This window comes from Macrosteles quadrilineatus, unplaced genomic scaffold (genome assembly GCF_028750875.1).
Source record: "Macrosteles quadrilineatus isolate MER2022 unplaced genomic scaffold, UCM_ALF_1.0 Scaffold_4__1_contigs__length_99947679, whole genome shotgun sequence".
NCBI lineage: Eukaryota > Metazoa > Arthropoda > Insecta > Hemiptera > Cicadellidae > Macrosteles > Macrosteles quadrilineatus.
This window is the reverse complement of record NW_026542597.1, coordinates 35,042,064-35,067,116: the sequence shown is the minus strand read 5'-3', so window position 1 is coordinate 35,067,116 and position 25,053 is coordinate 35,042,064. Positions and strand designations below refer to the sequence as shown.

The window sequence follows — 25,053 nt, the reverse complement described above, 5'->3', positions numbered from 1 at the left end:
AAATGTTTTTATTGGTTGAGGTCTTAAAATTTTACTTCCTGATTAAATGTTTACTGTGGTTTTTTTCATAGGAAACAAACAGGTATACTTAAAACTCGGGAAATGGAACTAGTACTTTTTAATGATGAAAAAATGTTGTCAAAGCAAATTTTGATCAAATCATATTATCTTTTTACATGGGCTGCATATGAATTTAGGTCTCGGTCAAGCTCCCGCTGCGGCAAGGTGAACTAGTTGAATTCCTAAAGAGCACCGTGTCCGTATTATTTACTTGATCCATTCCATCCCTAGCTAGTTCCCACCCTTATGCTAGTTGATAACCTCCTTATAATGATGATTAGTTTCATCGTACTTGCCGAAAACCATGTGAATGAAAAACTACGTTTCGTCAAGTACAAACTGTGTACTATACTTCTGAGGTTCAAGACATTCTAGCCTTTCTAATACAATTTACTAGCACGTCAGCTTCTACTGAAATCTACCTTTTGATAAATGTGGATCGAGTGTTTGGGCCTGGAAAATTTTCAAAGAGTGTAAAGGGAGAGATCAGAGGTGGACCTAAACATTTGCACAATATGTTTAAGATTTTAGTGGCCTAAAATAAAAGGCGAGAGTCGATAAAACTAGGTGTACAATGCAGTTGTCTGCTTGCAATATTGAGCGGAGCTAGCACATTAATCCAATAATTTTCTAAAGTCAATGCCACATCTGTTTCTCGTAAATGAGATACATACTTGCAGTATCCAATGTCAATGGTATACTCGGTTCACATAAATGAAATGCCTATTTGCAGTATTCAAAATCAGTTATAAGTCTGGTTCACATAAATTAATTGTCTACTTGCAGGAACCAAAGACTGTTTCATCTAGTTTTCAGTCTACTTGCTGTATCCAAAGTCAATGGTACGCCTGGTTCACTTAAATGGAATGTCTATTTACGGGTTCTAAAGTGAATAGTACGTCTGGTTCACGTAAATGTACTTGCAGAAATCAATGGTACACCTGCTTATCATAAATGAGAAATCTACTTGCAGTATCCAAAGTCACTGGTCACATAAATAAGATGCCTATTTGCTGTACCCAAAGTCAGTGATAGGCTTACTTCTGGTTCACTTAATCGGTATGTCTATTTGCAGTGCAGTATAAAGTCAATGATACGTCGGGCTCACGTTCCTAACTCGTTGCAATAACTTTTAGACCGTTATTTTTACAGCAATGGAGGTTGTACCATTTTGTAAAGAGTTAAAAGGCCTATAACATACTAATTTACAAATCAGTATGTAATCTGCATTATTGAAAATTCAGTTTTTCTGTTATTTTATTGGGTTTAATGGGAAAATCAACATTAAAAATCAATATTTAAAAAAAAATTAAAAGTTGCTAGATGTGATTTGTAGCTCTTTAAACGTCCACAGACACACAAACACACACAGACATAATTTTGAAAACCAATTTTTTTGTTCAGTTGGACCCAAAATGGATACAGTACACCCAAACTCAGAAATTCCAACCAAAACAATACTTTCTCCATATACTCTTGCAGTGGGAAAAGTAAAAGGACAATAAGAAAGATTAAGGTACAGAAAGAAAACATGGTCTGACCAGAAGTACAGCACTGGGAGCAACAAAATCAGAAAATAAGAAAAAAGAAGAACTCTTCCCATAAAAATTACTTGAGCGGTCCAACTAAATACTTGCGCTGCATCATTGATCATGCTTGTATCATATTATCTTTTTTTACACAACACAAGGTAACAGAGCCATTGACCAATAGTCTAACCATAGATAAAACATACTCCCTTAGAGTGTATTGCTTAGTCAATGGTCTAACTTTTAGATTTTAACCTAAGTAGGAAATGAATCTGAAAATTTTTAGGGAATATTTTAGTAGAAATCCAGCCAGGTAAATAGAAATTCGCCTAGTCTGCAGGTTTGCTGCGGTGAGGGGATTTTATATAAGTGACTGTTACTTTTTAAATTTGAATTATAAATATTATTTAGTTGTCTCTATATTTGAAATTGCTTTCTTCATAACAAAATTAATAGTTTTCCTCTTAAGCTGATTTGCAGTCCTGAACAAGGAAATGTTTCCTTTAACTATCACAACCCCACTCAGTGAATTATTTATAATCTTCAAAACTTCATCAATAGGGTAAAGTCTTTCCAAGTCAAATTTGTTGTTTGTAAGCAGTTTACTGGACAGATCAGTAAATAAGTTTATCAATATCTTATTTGACTTGTCTTGCTACTAATATGTCCATCAACAGAACATGTTGACATATATAAAGAGTGTTCACAGAAGTGTTGTTTTTATAAAACCATTTCGTATTTGAGTGATATTTTTTAATTGTTTATACTAGTAGCTACTAAAGTTATTTACCTTCTAGAGCCCATAGTCATAAGTTCTACATAACGGTGTACCCACTTAGGACACAACCCCCCCCCTCCCCCCTTAGAACCGCCTTTGGTTACATAGGTAGATATAAAAAATAGGCTGCTGTAGCATAATTTACTCATAACACATTAAGTATTCCAATTATATCGTATGTTTCCAAAAGTTCTCTGATGTTTAAAGGCAGGAGCTGTAGACATCCAAATACATAAACTGCTTGTCAATACACTGTTAATACGTATATTATTATTTCTGTATGTTGAGAACGTTTAAATTTATTTGTTTGAATATTGTAAGTGCCTCGCAGCTAACTGATTTTTAAACTAGTTCTTAACTTATAAGTGTTTAAATGTATTATTTTGTCCCTTTTCCTGCCAAGTTGTAGCTATTCTTTATATTTCATTTGATAGCTTGATACTTTTGACAAACTTTCCTACGTCAATAAATCTAAAAACTGTCTTCTGATAAACCGGTCGGTGTTTTGGTGGATGTTTGCGAGTCATATCTCAGTTGACGTGTTAATTGATAAGACTGACCATTGAACTACAAGCAGAGCTCTCTGGTGGCTGGAGCAACAACCAGATGCCATAGTTCACATCATCAATTCATTGCCGGATATGCTTTTATAGGGTAAGTTGGCTCAATAGTTTATTCATCAAGCGTTAGTTTATCTTTCATACTGCATAGAAAAGTGTGTAATTTTTTTCTAAGAATGTGCATAGACTGAAGTTTAAATTAGAATCTTTGTACGATAAAATTATGGCTTTTATTGTAGATAATTGTGGTTTGAATTTTTGAATAACTCTGGTTTACATTCCTAAAAATTTTGTACCATTTACCCATTTTTGGGGCGTTAATGCTTGTACTTAATGTTGTAATATTCGAATACATACAAATCAATTCATAAAATTATTTACTTAAATCTAAAAATATTCATAATCATTTAAAACACATTATGTTGAAAAATATTTTTTAAAGGATAGTTTTTGAAATTTAATATTACAGATCCAAGCCTTAATATATTTTTAACGTTAACAGATTAAAATCAATGTAGATGAGATATTGGATCTTTAGTATATATCGTAATATCATGTATATATAGACCTATATAATATATCACAGTATATGTGTCATATAGATGTGAATAATAGATTTGTTCATTTGATTTGTTTGTCATACTAATGCTTTACTTGTTCTAATTCACTACATTACTTGGTTTGCCGAAATATAATTGTGGTTATTAAACAATTTGGTTAAACTTCAATGAATTAACTGAACAGTTTAATTAAACAGATCATAGGTTAAGTTTTACAAGATTTTAAATTTATTTTCTGCCAAAAATTACATTTTTTGTTTTCCCCTTTAAAGGATTAAAAAGAAGATTTTCCCTTTGACGTTTCAGTGACAAACTATTAAAAATCTCATGGGGAAATACAGTGAAATTAGTATATAAATTAATTTTGTGTACAATATAAAGTTATGTCTTCCACTCACAAAACCAAAGTACTGTAAGAAAAGCTGTTGAAAACATGATTGTCAAGTTTAAAGAGCTTTTTCCTTGGTAAAACTTGTTTTAAAAACCCCTTTGGTTCCCAAAATATAGACTTGTTTGTGCATAGGGTACATTGTGCGAATATTATCACTTGATCAATGTCAAAGATAACATATATGATTGAGTTTCATCCATCATAAAAATTCTAATAACATGAACTTAACTTCATTTTAGGACAAAAAGGATTAATTATTTTTTAAACCCTTGAGGTACTTGTTTTTACCTAAACATTTAAAAAAAATGTATTAGATTCTGGATATGTAAAAACGGTATCTTCAACTTGGTAAGTAAAAAACCATGAACAAATAATAAGGACATTGATTATGAACAGAAATAATTTGTAGCTAATAAAGTACAAAAACATGATAAATGGTAGTAGTAATAAAGCATAATAATAAATAACAAAATAATTAAGTGCATGTATGAATGAAATTATTGTAAATCAATTAACTAACAGATGACATTTTAATTGTTTCGTTCAGTTATCCAACAATTTGTCTCACGAGCTGATAATTAACGATGTAACTATCTTTTAGCTAATTTTTGAATTTGCAATCCACAAGTACCTAATTAATTAACTGTGACAAATTAATTATTAACTAAACAAGCTCATCAAACAAATCTCTGATTGTGCTCAAGCGAATAATTGCAACAATTAATTTGTATCTTGACTAATTGTTTTATGATAGCAATAATTTATATTGATTAATTTGTTTTCACACCTTGCATGAAACTTTATGAAAAAGGTCAATTATATGTTGCAAATGTAACCTTTGGACTTGACCTTTTGATAAGAGATAAGGGAAGGGTTTGATAGTGTTATTTATGAAAAGAAATTACTGACCTTTGACAGCTATTTCCACACTTTAATGACTTTATAACTAAGTTTTTTTTTATTTGTAACTTATTCTTGGAAATTTATAGATAACTGTTTAACTATTCGGAGGAGTTAAAAATACAAAGACACTTTAAAAAAATTCAAGTTTTATATGAGCTAAACGAAATATTACTTTTTTAAAGTTTCTAGCTCACCATTAAAAGTTCAATTAGAAGAACCCTATTAACAAGAGGCAATTTACAAAAAGTAGAGGACCTGTGCTGCTCCGTTGAAATAAATATAACAATTCAAACGTAAGCCTTTAGGAGTATTTTTAGCCCAAAAACATTAGTCATGGCAAAAAACATTTTAATTTGTTTTCTTACATGATTGGACTTGTAAAAAAATTGTTAAAATGCTACAGACGTTGATAGAAACATTTTTAACACGGGATACAAACTTACACATTGTTAATCAAACAAAAGCACATTATACATTGTATTTTGAAGATTTTGAAATAGTGTGTCTTTTAGAACATGAGAGTGAACAAACTTTTAAAACAGTAAAAGGAACAGGTTACTGTAAACAATAGTTTCTATCTATAAGAAACCAGAAAGAAAACAAGATTAGTAATTTGTTCTCACAAAACCTAATGAGTTAGTGTCTGTCTAGCCATGTGATAGAGTTTTAACTAAAAAATAATTGAATATTAATTCCAACCAAAAAACAACCAAGGGAGTAAAATCTTGCAAAGTTTTTACCTCCCACCCAAAATATTTAACAAACAGTATTTGTTTACTTTTTCATTGAAAATACAACTAATTACACCAAAAAACAATTAAAGAATCTTTTCCTACTCCATTAGCAATGTCGATGACCCAGACCAAACTAGTTTCTATTTTTAACTTAGGATGGAACCGGTTGTGGGTGTGGCAATGTTTATGAAATTTGAAGATCAGTCTAGTATATCTCAGCCTTGAACTGTTAATGTATTCTGTGGAGGCTGTAGGCATAGCAGCCTAGGCTCAGAGCCAAATTGTCAACTATAGCTGCGTCTGTGGTGCATCCACTCATGCAAGGCATTCTGTTCCAGGATTGAGGGGTGCCATCATGTTACGCTTCATAACAAGACAGGTATTTCATTTTATATTTGTTTCACATTTAGCTTTTTCAAGTTTCGTAAATTTCAAAAAATGTTTTTGGTTGTGAGTTTTTGCGGTGTAAAAGTTTTGAAACTGAATAGTACAACTAGACTTCTCATTTTATTGTTGAATTTGTAGCCTGTTTTTCTGTATTTGAGTGAGCTGATGTCGACTAAATGTATTCCTCATAATAGATCTTACAAAATTTTGTTGCAAATTACATAATCTAAATAGAAAACAATTAAACATTCTGTAAATTTAACATTTATGTTGTGAAATTTGTAAATTTACCAGTCATTAATATTTAATTTTAGATATTTGTTTATTCTCATTTTTATCTATGTTACACTGCTGCATTATTATTTCAAGTCATTCTCAGGCTGTATTTGGACTTAAATGTTTGTCATCTACTGAAGATTGTCATATTAAATTCTGAAAAAGTAAATAAATGTATACACACATACAACAAATACTCGGGTAGTAAACAATGATCAGCTGATTTCGCAAGGCTCAAAATATGGTGACAGTAATTTACCTAGCAGGTATTCACATCTTTTATTTCCAATGTTTATCGCTATTTCTGTGGCTAAACCTAATAACATTCGAAAAAATCCAATTGGATCAAGTTTAATATTGTTATATGCAACATATTTGATCACATTTAGTCTATTTTGGATACAATTTCACTTAATAACAAACAAATAATACTGTACCAAACCATGGATGAAACTAACCCATCTTATTTTTTTTCTTTTTGTTGCCTTTTGATTAGAAGAAAAACGTTTAAATAAATATTATCTTGATTTGAATCAAGTCAGAACAGGCTACAGATTTTACAATGGGTGAGAAATATACTTGCAGTATCCAAAGTCAATGATTGGTCATAGGCATTTTCTGACAAAAAAAAAACAAAAACATCAAAGAGTTATTTTAAAACTACCGGTACTGATATCCCAGGGACCTTAAAAATTTTTGGAACTTCACACATCCTAAATAACTATACTATTTTGTAAAACCAGTTAAATGAAAAGAAAAAGGGATACATGTCTCTGTTGTTATTAATTATTTCTCTTGTTATTAGATTAAACTCATATTAATCCTTAATGGAAATGTATTTCTTATAGCTACAGAACTTTTATTGCTATTATAGCTAATTTTAACTAGAAGGAAAATATATTTTATTGAAAGTGATCATTCCGAATTAAGTTTATCTAGCTTGGGTTGGGTAATGTTGCATTGTCTGTTTCAAAGAAATTTACTTTTAAAATACTTGAAATTAAACATTGTGAATCTCTTGAACTTTTTCTCTCGTGTTTTGCTAAAATAAATCTATTGTATGAAAAACTGTTAAAGACTCAAGCATAATATATTTTCCAGTTTTTTTAATGTCACAGCACCAATAATCACTAATTTCCTAGCGAGATAATTGTACTGTTTATCATTGATTATGAAATGAACCAGAGTAACCTTGATAGCTGTTTAACAGTTTGAGATGCATAGAATGCAGCTCGCTTCTCTCTCAACCTTCAACACAGAACCTGTTTTGTCTGTTCTGGCTGAGTCGTGCTTACAGTGGTACAAAAATAATTTACCAAAAGAAGTTCAATGACTTTTAAATCCTATCATTGAGTATACACGTGTTTCTTTAATTTAAAATTTTTTTATTGATTTGTTCTTATGTTCAAGTGAAACAGTCTTACAATGAACCCTCCAATAATTGAAATATTGGAATTGAAAAAAGTGACAGGTTTCTAACTTGTCAGGTTATTGAATCACATTCCAAATAATGCAAGTCACCCGTTTTACTGTGATTTGTAGTTCAACCATGTTCATTGTTTATTCATACAAAATATAGTCTAATTATTGTAGAACAAAAAAGTTAAACATGGAGAGAACAAGTTTTACTAAAAAGTTAACTACTAATTAAACTTTGTTTTTAACATTCTAAATTTCGTCCACAGTTTCCTCATGAATCATGAGAAGTAGGTGGTACTAAAAACAACCAACATTAAAACAATATTGTGATCTTGGAAAAGTATAAAAAAATAACTGACTTTTCCACAACGAAAGTTAATAATTTATTTTATTTTATTTTGTTAGCAATGTTACCCACAATACATTTCCTCAGCAATGTTATACTCACTTATCTTTATGAGCTTTAAACCAGTGCTGGATGAACCACTAGCAATTTGTACAAAAATAATGTTTTTAGAACAAAAGCTGAATTTTTATTTGACTAAATTAATTCACCATAATCTCGAGTGAAGATGATGATGTCCCTGAGATCAGGGTCATGAGCAAACAATAGCCTTACATACTACCATGGCAAAGTAGTATGTAAGAGGCAGGGTGCTGCTCGGTTTAATTTGGCACATTGCCTCAGTCTTGTACAAGCTAGACGATGAATGGATTATAAAGTAACATTATTCAGTTCAATTAAATCTCACGTCAAGTGTGTGTGGCAGTGCAGAGTCCAGCCTCTCAGTTTCCGAGACCAGCTGGTGGAGCAGACGAGTCGAGACTTGCGATGGACATCGTCCGCTCGGGGGCTCGCCACTGACACAAGCTCATTACCTCAAGTCCCTGCAGAGGCTGATGTGGTCATCATAGGTATCTGTCAAACTGATAATGCTGTTAAAACTGAATCACCAACAACATTAATGCTTTAATATTTTATTTTTGATATATCTGTGATAGCGTTATTACTTACAGTTTAATAAGAACATGCTCCTTAAAACCTTTACCTACAACAGTTTATTCAGATAACTTAAACCTGAACTTAAACCTTATAACTTAAACAGAAAAGAGTTAAAACCTGTACCTGGTAAATTTTTTAACCTAGAAGCCATGATAAGTACTATGGTGTTTAAGAGTACTGTTATCACAGTATGTTGTTAGTTTAGACCGATGGCTGATTAAAGTGTACATCATTGTTTTTCTGGCCAGGATCCCCGAAGTTCGAGGGTTTAAATTCCATATAGGTCAGGTCTGGTGTGCAAATCATGAAATATCTATGGTAGAGCTTAGTATGAAAGGGCTACATGAAATAAATATATAGTACTTGCTCGTTCGTAAATTGACATAATGGATGAATACTTTGTGATCATTCATACCTCAACAACATTTAGACATTTTTTTACTCATTCTTTCTTTGTGTGTGTCCAAAATATTTGTTTATGTGTACAGTTTTTGTGTTCATAACACAAAGAACAAAACATGCTATGAACATTTTATGTTTATATCAATAAATAACACCTGGGGCTCATGAGTCAAACTTGACACACAATATACTTGTAAAAGTATGTACCCGAGTTTAGCAACTTGGGGGGGGGGGGGTGGGGGGGAACGCAGAATATACAAATGCAGCCCTTGAATATACAAAAGCTGTGGTAGTGACAGATGATTAGAGATAATAACCCATCAACAACTGTCTACTATCTTTTAAAATATGTATATATAGGCAAGCATGTTTCTTGAAAACCTTTTTCTCAGCTTGTGTGCATTACAGGGAAAATCTACGCATACTGTTAGAAAATTTTTTTCCTGTAGATGTGCAGAATCCATTTATAAATTAAAATGGGCTAAAAAATAATCACAAAATATGAATTTTAAAATGTTTAAAAATTAACATCAGCTTTATACTGGTGATGAAATAACAACGAAATATATACAGAAAATTAAAACTAATGGAAGAAACTCCTATCACATTTTGTATTTACCGCGTGGGGTGAAAATAGAGAAGTCTGTATTTTTGGTTGAGTTTTCGACCACTGTATGACCTCTAGTATCTATTAAATAGCTTAATCACACTTTTAAAATCTATTCAAACAAAAATTAAACCCTCTCAATTTATTTTATTCGTCACAAATTATTTCTTGTCGGCTGTGAAAGAAACTTTCTCTGAATTGAATTGGTGAATTGAGGATAACTAAGGGACCAAACATGAAAGCAACTTGAACTGGTCAGAATTTGTTCAGGTCAACCTCTTGATTGGATGAATAAACATTTAGTGAGAGGAAGCAATGATTGACCCCATCTGCCTGCTAGCATGCATCCTTCTCTCAAAACAAGCCACACACATCACATTTTGATTCAATATTTAATCATATTAAAGGTTTCAAATGCTATATATAATTTGCAAATTTAGTATAGTTGGCTGGTTCAGGTCTATAGACACTATAAGATTTACTAATCTTTTTTAAATAAAGGTGGAGAATCATTTTTTTTTACAAATTATATGAATGAAAAGCTTTGAATTTTGAAAAATAAAAGGTAAATATGTTTGATATTCATTTGCATTGTAACACTAAATAGCTATTAATTAAGTTTTACGACTTAACACTCGTACATACAAACTTTAATGTGAAGGAAATATAAAATTAAATGTCCACTTATTAATTTGTGATAAAAGATTGGCTTTAAAAAATTGCTTATGAGAGGAAATCATCACCCCCTTAACCCTTTTATTTATTTGGATGTAACAATTTATGTACTCAAATACCTGCAACAACTTATTCTTTAAAATTGTGATATAGGGGGAGGCAGCGCAGGATGTAACACGTTATACCAACTAGCACGACACGGCGTCAAGGCAGTTCTGCTTGAACGCGCTAAGCTGACAGCCGGCGCAACATGGCACAATACTGGTATCATCTGGAGCATCATGCCACGCGACGTAGAGACGCAGCTACTCAACGCCTCACGAGACCTGGTGTTGCGAATACAACAGGAGACAGGGGTCGACCCGCAGTGGGAAAACAACGGCGGCATCTACGTTGCTCGGACAAAGGTAATTTTTTTTTACATTTGTGTCAAGTATGATTATGTTGTATTATATTTATTTTTCAAGTTAGATTGGCATCTGAATTGTCAGAATTTAAAAAGGGTTAAGTTATCTGTGTTAATAACCTTATGTTAGATAGCATCATTAATGGCCTGATGATGGTTTAGACTCAATCTTGTATGGATGGAATTAGACCAGTGACCTTCAGATTACAACCAGATTACTGTATCCTCTTGGCTAACCAGACAATCATTGACTTGTTTAAGAGAGTGTTTTTTTATGTAATGCAAATAAACCATCATAATCCCCATCACCAGCATGCTGGTGAACACATGCTGGAAACACCTGCAGGCGTTTCATTTTAATTCTTTAACCAATGAACCTTCCAATAGACTTGACACTTGCATTGCTTGGTACTTGTATTGCAATACTTACTACATACAGTACCTATAATCGGTTTCTCAAGTTGTGATTATAAAGATAGGATTTTTTCTCATTTCTTTTTATTAATTTTTTTAACCTTTAAATTGGTGAAACAAAATTTGGTCAAGAGAAAAATAAGACGGTAGTTTCTTGCTTTCAAAGTGTCCCCTTTTCCTGAATATCGGGACATCATTTGTCCTGCTTTTCCGATCTTCAACGGAAACACCTACTCTTAAAAAAGAAGCTATGGCTGCTTTGTAAAAGGGCGCAAGAGATGCTCAGACAGTTGCTTGAGAAGTCATACCAGACATGTTATCAACATTAAAAAAAAAACTGTTTATTACACCTTAAAATTGCTCCTCTGTTACAGGGAAACCCCCAATGGGTATAAAAAACTATTAACTAACAATGGCTACAGACTTCTTATACAAGTCACATTTTATGCCCATACAAATTAAGATAAATATTCGTTGTGGTAGTTTGTGCAGGTTCTGTAGCCAGCTTGCTGTTTATTCTTATGCTGTTTTTTAGTTAGGATTGTTGAATGAACGATTGTTTACAGGAACGGCTGGAAGAGTTGAAGCGTTTAGCAACTATTGCCAAGAGCTTTGGAATCCCTGCAACCTTACTGTCTCCAGCTGAAACTAAACAGGTATACTTTGTAAAATACCCAACTATAGGTCGGCCGCTTAGAAAGCGTCCTCCTCGTAGCATTGGTGCGAGAGAGAGATACCGAGCCGTGGGAGTAAGACAGAATATGGCTCTTCCCCCACTCCGCTACCACCCCACCATCACCCATTATTTTATTTTAACAAATCATATGGTTTCTTGTAATTTTCCAAAGACTTTCGAATGACAATCATTAGGAATCAGCATTGAATATATAACACTATTTAGTTTTATATATCCAATGTAGCGTTGTATTCAACATTGAATGAATATACTGTAGTAGTGTTATACAATATAACACTACTACAGTTAGTTATATTGTACAGTTATATGGTACCATTTAACCGAAAAACAGTAAAGCAGTAAATACTTGATTGGCTGATTGGAGGGGTGGGGGATGTGCGTGCACACACTTTCTTTTATACGCCTAGCCATCCCGGGTCCAGAGGTATTACCATGAGTACTGCGGTAATAGCTTATACCCTTTATAGGAAATTCACTAAAAGGCCGTCACTAAGATGTGTGATCGTTACTTGCGTTGGTGGCAACGCCATTATAATTGCAATCACGTTATATGCGTCTTACACAATCGTGGCAACATCAGCGGTTATCTCAGCTTTCATGACTCTTTGTGATTGCGGCCATATCTTAATCGCGGCGAGATTCGTGATGATTGTCCCTATCGTGGCAACAGCCATTGCGGTGGGTCCTGCATTCGTGATTGTTTGCTGTGGTCATGATTTTCCACTTCTTAAAACGAGAGAGGCCATTCGGTAAGCGTCTAGTAAATCTTTGAAGTTATTAAGAAAAACCATAGTCCGAGGGGATCCAACGGGTTTAGTAGTTTAGTGCTTGAGTTTAGTGTATATCATTTTAGTGTAAAAAACCTCGACAACTTACACTATATGTCGTTTTGTGCTGTTTTTGTTAAATATATGTAAAAAGAATCTTGTCAATTTATTTGTAACTATTTATTTTCCACTTAGGCTACTTAAATGAGAGATTTTCAATTATATAAAACATAAGTAGGAGTTGCAAAAAAGGTTCCGTTGTGATTATCTGTATGGATAACACCATTAAACAGATTATTATTCTAACTAATCTGTAGGGATGAAAATTAACCTTAAAATTCGTGTAACTGAGCAGTCAGACATTTTCGGCAAGCCTCTTGTTTTCGGGTGGGCCTGCGAGGGACTGTTTTCCACAGCAGTACGAACTCTGTCGAATGTTCATTGTCTGGCATCCGATCTGACTTTGGTCGGCCTTTCAGCTTCCTTTTCAACGCAGAAGCCGTTGTTCTAAAGTTAGTAACCCACCGCATTATTGTTATACGCAACGGAACTTCTCCATGTCGCCTTACGTTCTCTACCAACCGTCACACTACTCTGTTACTGAGGGATGAGTATAGTTGGTAGCCTAAGTGTTAATTGAAAGAACGCACGAAACTGCTTATGCTGCTGAGTTGCAATAAATGAATTCAATACTTTTTAAAAACAACTCCATAACAACCTCACGTAGCTCAGGCGACCACTGCTCTGTGAATAGAAAAAATGGCATTGTGTAGACTTTCCAACGAGCTTACTCCCACCACTTTCAGACAACCTGTCGCTGAACAGTGCTCTGCAGAAAATGGATCGGTTTTTTGCCACATCCTGTACTTTATAACACTATGACTATATTCAATATTGAATACAACACTATATTGGATATAAAACGCTAAATAGTGTTATATATTCAATGCTAATTCATAATGATTTTCATTCGAAAGTCTTTGGGAAACTACAAGAAAACATATGATTTGATAAAATAAAACACGTTCAGCTAGCACGTGACGTCACTATGCACACATTTTGTGAAAACAGCAATTGGCGGAGAGGGGGAACTTACCCTCCCTCGCCGTTACCTCCCCTACATGCGCTAAAAATTTCGCGCAGGTCGTTTTCTAAACGGCCGACCTATACTATGAAACTAAAGCTAAAATCCACGGCCAGGTACAAATTGTCAGTGGATTCAAGAACTAAGTATAAACCATATGGTCTGTGTATTACCTACACTCTATGAAACATAATGCTCTGATATGAAAAGGTAGTGTATGTGACATCTTAATGCCTGCATATAATGGACAATAACATGGCATGTTACAATTTTTTAGGACTATACAAAAAAGAATATGAAATAAATATATTATTCCAAAAAGAATATAGACATAATTTTTCATTTCCTGAACCAGGATATGCTTGATTTTTGGCAATTGATAATACAAAATAATAGATAATTGATATTTTTGCTGTAGGTATTTCCCTTGATTAACCAGGAGGTCATCCTTGGAGCTCTTCACTCTCCCAATGACGGCACAGCTGATCCGTCTGCTTTGTGTAGCGGACTTACGACAGGGGCTTTGGCTATGGGGGCTCAGGTGAGTTGCTATTGTAATATTTTGAATGTATATATATATTCTGGGCCCAGAATTGGCTGAAAACAGTTGCAAAAATGGTCAGATTCGATTGACACACCTGGATGTTTATTTAAGGCAAATACGAATGGAAAATAAGAGTTGAATGTTTGAAATGATAGTTTTGTTGGTCAGACATTTTCTTATTCATTAGGCCTACTTTATTCTATTCTTATGGTTCATATAACAATTCTAGTATGCCACTAGGAATATGTTCAATCTTGATATTTCTAGATGCAGGCTGTAAAAGTCTTTTAACTGTTATGTGGTGATCAGTTTTGATGTTCAACCTACCAGTAAACCCTTAACACACTTCCAGTAAGAATTTCTCAGCAGAAAAACAAGACAATGTAGGAGTAACACACTTGTATAGAAGTCTATGTTCTGTGCAATTGTAAGACTTTCACTTTTGTACCACTTTTCTGTGACTTGGTCACCTCTTGTGCTCAACAGCTCAATTTCTTTCATGAAAAAAAAAAAAAAACAAGAGGAAAAGAGCCCAAGTTTTTGGTCACATAATTAGGTTTCCCGAACACTGTGAGGATTAAAAAAGTGTAAAATTCAATGCATCATAGCTTACAAACATGTTTGCTTAAGCACTAGTGTTTTATTTTGATTCAGAACAAAGCCGGTTCGATCCTGAGAAAAGTCAGTAGCTTTTTGATGGTTCGAAACTGGACCAGCTGTTTCTGATCATTGGGCTTTAAATGATCCTGGCTAATGAAACAGCTGATCTTAGTCAGTAACAAAGCTACACAGATCATCTCACACCATTCTACACTCATCCTTCACTCCTATTTGGGTTAAAATACGCACCTCAATGATTGATAATTGAATTGATTGAACATTTCTATATCAAACACAAAACGTTATCAAAATATCTGTGGTAATAAAACCCTTGTATTTTCAGGTGGTAGAGAACTGTCCTGTAAACAAGATAGTGACTGGACCCAGCAGCGTTGGTGGCCACCCACAAGTACGCGGAGTCATTACTCCCTACGGCACCATCAAAACCAGCTGTGTCGTCAACTGCTCAGGTTAGATAACTTCCATCAATTATTAACAACTCAATATTAATATTAATAGTTCAACGAAGTAAGTGAAAGTAATATAAATTATTTTTATTTTAGTAATCCTATAGTTTAGTTAGTTAAGAATATTTTCAAACCAAATAAAAAGTACGTAACGGCCTACAGGTTTACAAAAATTTGGATGCAGTTTTAAGCTATTTAAGCACGTTAGGTAGAGTCAGAAGTGATCAGCATATGTTTAGCGAAGTTAGTAGAAATTGTTATTGTACCAAGGCCCCACTAGAAAAACAGGCCATGCTGCAGGATCCATGACGTCACACTAGTGGATAGATTTCATTGATAAATTCATTGCCATCGCTATTCCCATATGTTTTAGGTAAATAAACAAGCTGGTTGTTTGTACAAGATTTTAATGGTAAGAGTTTAAGTACAACTATCCACCACTGTGACGTAGTGTTGCGCTGCCCATGCTGCAGCATGGCCTGTTTTTCTAGTGGGGCCTTGATTGTACTGTCCTCAGTGAGTTTTTAAGATACAAGCTGGATTCAAAACAACAAAAGTATAACAAAATGACATTATCCTACTAATATTATAAATGAGAAAGTTTGGATGTATGGATGTATGTTTGTGACAAGTGAACGCGAAAAATACTGGTCGGATTGGGCTGAAATTTGGCATGATGATAGCTCACATTCCCGATTAACATATAGGCATATTCTTATTTCAAAAATCCAACGCAACTGCAACGTCAGGCCCACGGTTGTATGTGACTGGTTTCAAACTTTTTTTGAAATCGCATACAACCAGTTGCATCGTGTGCGTCTCCCCACTACAATACATTGCCGAGGTCTCAAAACAGTTGCACGCGCAATTGGTTTGCAACAAAAGTTGTAAAACAGTCACATCGTGTGCGCTGGGCCTTAATGGTCCAATGATGTATTGTCCAATTACCTGGTGAATTTCCCAGTCAACTGGAATTTAAAGGCTTAGCTTTGTAAAGGGGAGATTTTTTTCATTTTAGATTCTACTTTAAGATAAATTAATACAAGTGACCAACACTGTGCCAAACGATTTTTTAGTCAATTTTTTGTTAACTCTATGAGAAACCATTAGGAACCATAAAATAAACTTGTTTGTTTTATAATGTTTATTATCTTATCAAAGCAATGATCTTTGCAGGAGCATGGGCGGCTGAGACAGCAAGGCTGGCTGGATTGACGCTGCCATTGTGTGCGTTGAAACATTCGTACGTCGTAAGTGAGAGTCTACCAGCCATACAGGGACTGCCAAACATACGAGACGGAGACTCGTCAATCTATATAAGGATATACAAGGATAACATGTTTGTCGGAGGGTTTGAGAAAAATCCAGTCATCTTGGAAGAGGTAATGAACTTGTAGAATGTTTAGACTATCTGTTTAGCCAGTCTGCAAAATCAGAAAAACATATTAAACTGGAAAACCTATCAGTAAGTGATAAAAAATAGACCTAACCTTCTTCTTCAGTACCGTACACATTTATATTTAAAAAGTAAATAATCAAGATAAACAATTGTATAGAACAAAACAAAAACAAAACAGAAATCAAAACTTACAAATATTGCTGTATCATACCGAGTGGTCCCAATGGTGATGGTAGACTGTAATTAATTGGAGTCACCCCCATCTTTACTTTGTTATCATTACTATCAATAAAACGTTTGGATGTTTTTTACATGAAGAATATGTAAAAGAGAGACTAGGAAATCATGTCACAGTTCCATTCAGTTTCGGACATGGAAAGAAAAAAACCCCTAGTTAAAATATTACATGTTAACTATAACTATGATTGTATTACATCTTTATACACTTTCAAAAGGTAAACTTTAAGATCATTAACATAGAAAATAAACTTCTGCAACTATCTAATCATAACTCAAAAAGACAACTGAAAACTTTACGTCACATGTTCTGTAATCTCGCAAGCATTGGGTTACCAATATTGGGAATTGTTTTCCTGGCTAGCAGATAGCACCTGACAGTACTGGTGACTGTTTGCAAGTTTCATCTTTGATCAGTGATATTGAGCTTTTTATTTATACATCCATACTGTGCTTTTATCCACCAACAATGTTTAAAGAAGTTTTTGTTGTCTTATGGGGAAAAGATTAGAAGAAGAAACAATTAGGATTCTAAAGGTTGAATTGAAAACTTTACCATCAAGATGTGATTTTTGTTCACAGATGCCTAAAGACTTTGCCTTTGACCTGTTCGAGCTAGACTGGGAAATGTTCCAATCCCACCAGAACAAAGCCGCGGAGCTGGTGCCAGCGTTTGAGACTGCGGGAGTCAAGACATCCGTGTGCGGCCCTCACTGCTTCACTCCTGACCTCATGCCTCTAGTGGGTCGGTAATATACTTGTAATTACTTTAATTTTTTTTTTTATTTAAGAGGTTGGTAGTCTCTTTTAAATTTGAGTTTGCCCATCCATATTGGCCCCAGGCCTATGTGTGGAAAGTAGTGAAGCAAGATGAGCCGATTCACTAGAATGAAGTGTACTAGTAAAGATTTGTCTGTACTGGGATTGTTACAGATACTGTCCATAACATTGCTGTCTTAGATTCATAATCCTTCACGCTGTCGACTGAGCCACTGTCTCAAAACGTTTTCATGTGTTATGTATAGGAGAAGACCCCAGACTGCTAGGGATGTACCACAACGTAGGGTTCAACTCTGCAGGGTTCATGTTGAGCGGAGGCTGTGGAGAACAGCTGGCCAAGTGGATCATCAACGGACGACCAGACCTTCACATGTACAGCTGCGACGTCAGGTACGTGTCTTATAAAACATATAGCCTAAGTTGTGTATACGTTTCTTCCCCCCAAATGTATTCTTAAGCAAAGTACTTAAACTTTAAAAAAAGCCGATAGAAAATTACTTATTTTTGCTTCAGACGGTTTACAAAGGAACAGATGAGCAACCCTGTATGGACCAAGCAGCGATGCCACGAGTGTTACGTCAAGAAGTACGGCATTGTCTACCCCAATGACCAACCACTCGCGGGTCGCAACCTCAAGAAAGACCCATTCCATGAGGTATTCTGTTCTGTACATTGTTGAAATAAAATAATGTTGATGATATGAAATATGTAAAATAATGTGCCTTAAGCTGAAAACTCCATGAAAATAACTTTTACTTGGGTTTAATGGTAAAATAGTCTCAATATTTTTGTTGATTTCAAATCACATGCTATTTTTATTTTCCATTTGGTATGGCTACTCTGTAAGTTGTTACTTAGAATCTCAGTACATTTTCAGTTAGAAAAAAATACCTTGATTATTTATTCACTTCAATTTAATTTCACAGGAACTTTTAGTCGCCGGTGCATTTTATGAGGAGATGCAAGCGTACGAGCGCCCCGGCTGGTTCACGCCCCAAGGTCATGCTCCGGTCCCTCCGTACGACTGGTACGGCTCATACGGAACTCCTAAGAACAAGGACACAAGATACGCGGATCTACTGAAGGGCGACCACACGTTCAAGTTCTCTAAACATCACCACGTCATCGGAGCTGAGTGTCTGGCTTGTCGGGAACATGTTGTGATGTTTGACATGTCATACTTCAGCAAGATCTATCTGACGGGACCGGATGCCCAGGAGGCTGCTGATTGGCTGTTCACGGCCGACACTAACGGACCAATCGGCAACATTGTGTACTCATGTATACTTAACAAGCAGGGTGGAATTGAGGGTGATTGTTTGGTCACGGCTATCAACACAGGCTGTGGAACCCAGTCGGACCCTATTTTTAAGGTATGCTTGTAATTTTTTCTACTTTGATGATAATAAGAGTCGACGTATAAGAGCTTCGCTTAATTATTTGTCATACTTATGGGTTTTTCTTGTTTTATTTAAGAAACAGTGTTTATTTATTCTGCAAAAAAGAAAATTATGGTTTATAACTCAAGTAAAGCATTTTATAAAACATAAAATCTATGAAAAAAATGATGGGAAAATTAAGTGTAAATGGGTTTTTGTGAACCGATATTAAAGGGGTTAAAAGAAGTTAATTTGTGATGAAATTGGCTTTACTACATTTAGCTCTTTTCTCCAATGTACTTAGGTAGATATGGTAGGCCCTATTGTATTTGCACTTAAATATTTTGAATGCTCCTTTTTAACTATATTTTATTCATTCAAAAAATGTTTTTTCCTATAAAGGCCATTCTACTAGGGTGTTAAATATATTTGTTGCAAAGACAGTTATAAAATATAGAGCAATACTATCAGTCATAGTTTTGGTTTAGCTCGTTGACATTTTGTAACAAGCAACGGTAACAAAAAGTTTGATTTTCCAGTACAAGAGCTAATTACTGCAATAACTACATAAAATTTAGTATGAACTATAGGAACTAACTTAAGATACAATAAAACTGTCAAATGTGGTATTAGAAGGCTTCCACTGTCACACTAATCCACTAATTTTGTTCATCTTATCAAAACACTAATCTTATTGTGGTTAAAATCACTTAGGGGTAAAATGGCACATGACATTGGTGTGCTGAAGCTTCAGCCCCAATAACATGCTTTGAATCTTAAAGCAGGAATTATAATTCCCAATGCAAAGTAGGCCTACAGGGTGGCGCAGATGGATCGGGTGGTTTTAAAATACTTGTCAAACTGTCAATTTTAAAGGTATTGGATTGAAATAAAGTGCAAAACGTGTAGTTACAATGGAAGTTTATTGACAACATTAGTTAAGTTAGTTTTCAAAAATTACATCCATTAAATGCCTCTCTTCTCGAGCGACGCATTCTTGGAGTCGGTCCTTGAGGTTCCACATTGCTTGCTCAAGCACATCACCAGGAATTGATGTGATTTCGTTGTGAATTGCAGCCTTCAACTCCTGAAGCAAGGGTCTACATGAACAAACCCCGGACCATTCGGAATTGAAGGCTGCAATTTACAACGAAATCACATCAATTCCTGGTGATGTGCTTGAGCGAGCAATGTGGAACCTCAAGGACCGACTCCAAGAATGCGTCGCTCGAGAAGGAAGGCATTTGATGGATGTAATTTTTAAAAACTAACTTAACAATTTTTTTGTCAATAAACTTCCATTGTAACTACACGTTTTGCACTTTATTTCAATCCAATACCTTTAAAATTGACAGTTTGACAAGTATTTTAAAACCACCCGATCCATCTGCGCCACCCTGTATTTGACCTGCTGCAAACTCCACCTCCACAGTGCAATGTAGTATTTATGTGACCCAACATATTTGTAATGTAATCAGCTCTAAAGATGAATGTCCACACAGGCGGAAACTTCAGCAAACCATGTTAGGGATGATTTGTACCCTCAACACAACGGTCAACCTATTTTTGTCTGATTGACATTTGTATAATGCAAATGATTTCAATTGCACCGACATTTTTTATATTGCAGGGTCGAGGGTTCTACATTGTTGCAGCTGGTGCCTCTGCCTCACAGTCCTGGGCTCACATGAACACAGCGATCCAACAGAAAGGTTTCAAGGTCTCGCTCAGTAACCTGTCTGAAGACATCGGACTGCTGGCTATCCAGGGTCCCAAGAGGTGAGTGAACATTCTTCCCTACAGCTCTTGAATATTCCTAGCCTTTCAATTAAAGGAGAATATGATAAAGAGCTGCTAACTGGTTTGCGGTTTAGGATATTATATCTGGCTCCACTACTTTCTTTTTTCTAGCATCAATCTCCAGCTTCTCAGTTCTAGCTTGAGGAGGTCAACTCATATTTTTCTTGGCCTTCTTCTTTTTACTCCTGATCCCTCAGTAAATACATTTTTAAATTGTATATAAAAACTTGTAATTCTTACACGTATGCCTATCCGACTATTGCGTGATTCACCTATAGCTACGAATATGTTAAAAAAGCTGTGATTGTAGTATTTCTATTCCACAAGACAATCAGTACACTCCACTACACTTTTTCTTTCAAGATCTGTTATAAAAATTCAACTGTTAAAAATACATGTATGGATGTATGTATCAAAGTATTTTACTCTGCTTTTTAGTATTAGGATAAAACCAGATTGCCGGCTGGTCTGCTGTTGTTATTGTTAAAATGGATCTCTTAAAACCTTTCATAAGGCACATTTCCAAGAATTTGAAATGTGTTTGAGGCTCCTAGTATATTTAAAGCCAGTGGCAGTCCTGGAGATTGCAGGGCCCAAGGCGAAGCTCAATAGCAGGCCTCTCTTAATACCTGAAATACGGCTGGCCCTTGAAAATCGTGGGGCCCCAGACACCTTCTTGTTCGCCTGTATGTAGGGCCACCTCTGTTTAAAGCATTTATGGTTTAGACTCAATTTTCACTGGATCAGTGACTTCCAATATCTACAAGACGTCTGTCCACGTACATCCTGAAGACGGCACCAATTTGGTGCAAATTAGTTGCCATGTACAAATGGTAGATTACTGTAAGGAGTTATACACCATTTTCAATATTATCAGTAATACGGAGACTATACCAACATGAAGCATATAAATTGATGTAATTATGCTCTACATTCCCAATGCTTTTCAGTCGGGAAATGCTACAGAGTCTAATAGACGTAGACCTGAGCAACGAGACGTTCCCGTTCCGCTCAGCTCGTATCATCAACGTCGCCGGACACACCGTGCGTGCGCTGCGTACCAGCTTTGTTGGCGAGCTCGGCTGGGAGCTGCACATTCCTACACAGTCCTGCCTGGCAGTGTACAATGCATTGTGGGAGACAGGGGTCAAGTATGGCCTACGTCAGGCTGGCTACAGAGCTCTGTACTCACTCAGCTCTGAGAAAGGTGATACATTTTTACTATTCTGGTTGAAAGAAAAACTAATTGCTGTTCTTTACTTTGTAATGCATGAGCCTAAAATTATTAAAAATCCTTTTGGGTTGCTACAAAAACAGTTTTAATGATCATAGAACATGTGTGTAATTTCTATCAATATCATCAGTAAGGTATAATGAACGTAACACATAGATTACCACATATTGATGTAACAAAGGGCACAATGACCTGTATAAGGATTTTTGTTGGACAGCTAGTTTACATACTGACAAAAGAGACACAAAGGCTTTAAAGTATACATTTAAATTTATTTATTTATTTTATTTAAAATAATAAAATAAAATAAAAATTAGAATATTTCACTGACTCTGACAGAGTTTTCAACCAAGAATAGAGAATATTCTATTTTTTATGTACTATGTAAAGTCTTTGTTTTTTGTGCAAGGATGCTAGACTGTTCCTATTTCAGATTAGCGTGATAAATCAAAAAAGATTCTTACAGACATACATGAATCGTTTTGTTATCTGTCTGCTAACCTAATTCATCCTGGTCATTTTATGCTTTTGATTCTGTCCTAGTGGTTTTTTAAAACATCAAATATTACGTTTAACTACAAATAGGCATATTGAAACCTTGCCATTGATGCTCCATACTACACTTGAGATCTGACCCCTGTTGCTTCGGTTGACAGGTATAAGACTGTGGAATGCGGACCTGAGGATAAATGACAATCCTCTTGAGGCCGGACTAACTCAGACCCTCAAGTCTGAGGGAGATTACCTCGGCAGGGATGCAGTCGAGCAGAGTAGAAAAGACGGGATCAAAAAGCGACACGTTTTCTTAACAATTGATGAGTAAGTAGTAAACAACCAGTACCATAAAATAAATTTATTGGCTGAACCTCTCTACAGCTAGGTGTTGGTAATGTAGTTAATGTTTTATAGTACATTCAACTGTTATGGGAGATGTCCTTAAATCAAAGTATCCTTTGAGCACGCAAGCAAGCAAGCTAGAACAAATCTGCGACCAATGTCGTTTCCTTTACTTCATCCTTTACCAATCTAGCCAATTCTCACACCTGCACGACAATTAGTCTTGCCATAGTATTCGGAAACATTAAGAAAGAAAATTTACGCTACCACCAAGAATCTAATGAAACAATATGCGAGCATTTAGTAAATAGCTACTTGAGTAGCCTGCTTCTCTCATTTGTACAAAACTTGTTCCAACAAGAGGGAAGTAGGGGGAATGATGAGGAATTTAGTTTGTTCTGTCTACTTGATCAAGTATGTTACAACTCATAAAATAATCTTTTCTTTTAGCAAAGCTTGACCACCAGGTTATGGTACAGTTTGACTTTGCAATGTTTCAGACAAGTGCCTCTATGGGGTTCAGAGCCAGTGTTCAGAGATGACACGGTGGTTGGCTTCCTAAGGAGGGGAGAATACGGCTACGCTCTCGGCAAAAGCATCGGACAGGGGTAAATGAGATCTCCTTTTACACTTAGGCCTGTAATGTACTTCAAACTAGTTCCTTATGGCTGCATTATCAACTTCTCATAATTGTCCAATTGGTTTAGTTTTTGTATTTATAAGCCAATTTTATTATTGGCATACTGTGCTTTGAAAGGAAAGGGCACAAAAATAAATTGGTTCCTTCTAAATTATCTTAGCAAACGATTTATAAGTTAAGATTTTGAAATAATAATAATAATAATAATAATCGTTATTGTTTCAGACAATACAATGATTTCATAGCATGCATCAAAATATACAAAATAAAAGAAAAGGGCACAATAGAACAAAATAAAGCATGAAAATACAACATGACAAAAAGATACAGCTAGAGTGTTATTTATTTTGTGTTGTCATGGTGAAACCAACTTCAAGCAAATGCAAGTTTATCCCCTATGGTCCATGAGCTCATCCACCGAGTAAAACACGTTCGACATTAAGAAGCGTCTTAATTTTTTTTTTAATTTAGTTTTGCTGTTTTCATCTCTGATACCTTTCGGGTAAATAATCGAACATTTAGTTATTTGAATATTGCTGCCTTAATTTTCATGTATATTCACAAACAGTCAACATTTCAGTTTGAAGCTAGTATAAACAGCTGGTCTTAGTAAGTAACAAAGCTACACAAGGCATATCACTTAATTCTACACTCATACTTCATCCATTTTTTGGTTAAAATGTGCACCTAAGTGGTGTTCCCATCTTACATAGTAATAAATAATATAACAGAACAATCTTTAGAATAGCTTGTATTTCACATCAGCTTTTAAAACTCTATTCCTCAGTTATGTGCAAGACCCGAGCGGTGCGCCGGTGACGCCAGAGTACTTACAGAGCGGCCAGTACCAGCTGGAGGTGATGGGCAAGCGGCACAACGCCACTCTCACACTCAAGAGTCCGCTCGACCCAGACAACAAGAGGGTCAAAGGTATCTACGATGAGCCACTGCCGATACGCCAGTGAGCAGCGTTTTGTAATTGTTGTATATTTTGTACTTAATAAATATTTCTATTTTCAGTAAATGAGAAGTTTTAATACATTAGTACGTTGAATTAGCTTAGACTATTGAGAGAACTGGAATGCCAAGCAATTCACCAGCACCACACACTATCTGTCGTACACATCAATTTTTTAATGAGGTCGCAATTTGTTATTCAATTTCAGGGTCTATTACCTGCACCGGGATCGTGTAATAAGCATATCAGTATGCTTGTTTGTATGTTTGTTTTTTTTTTATTTGTGTGTGTGTGTGACAGTATGTCAGTAGTGTTATTACAACCCTGCCCTATTAGTGGCGAAACATGTACATCTGATCTCTACAAACAATTGTATTACCTTTAACGGAGGTAAATGAGTAGCCTACCATTATATTGGGCAAATAAAGATTTCTATTCTACAGGGTGAGGCAATGAGAACGCCACAATTTATTTTAGCTGTCACATGTTCATTGTTGCAACAACGAATGATCAGCTGTGCTTATAA

At 35.1% G+C, this 25,053-nt stretch overlaps 1 protein-coding gene across 1 annotated transcript; it reads left to right on the top strand.

Annotated features, from left to right (window-relative positions):
- Window positions 1–2,925: 2,925 nt before the first annotated feature.
- LOC128992710 (sarcosine dehydrogenase, mitochondrial) lies at window positions 2,926–24,593 on the top strand. The gene is made up of 17 exons (XM_054416430.1): window positions 2,926–3,021; window positions 5,854–5,894; window positions 8,368–8,512; window positions 10,438–10,691; window positions 11,671–11,760; window positions 14,071–14,193; window positions 15,140–15,266; window positions 16,440–16,645; window positions 17,482–17,644; window positions 17,925–18,069; window positions 18,193–18,334; window positions 18,606–19,052; window positions 20,689–20,837; window positions 21,809–22,065; window positions 22,749–22,911; window positions 23,430–23,537; window positions 24,357–24,593. The coding sequence occupies exons 2-17, from the start codon at window positions 5,871–5,873 to the stop codon at window positions 24,532–24,534; spliced, it is 2,721 nt and encodes a 906-aa protein (XP_054272405.1). The 5' UTR covers window positions 2,926–3,021; window positions 5,854–5,870; the 3' UTR covers window positions 24,535–24,593.
- Window positions 24,594–25,053: the final 460 nt, after the last annotated feature.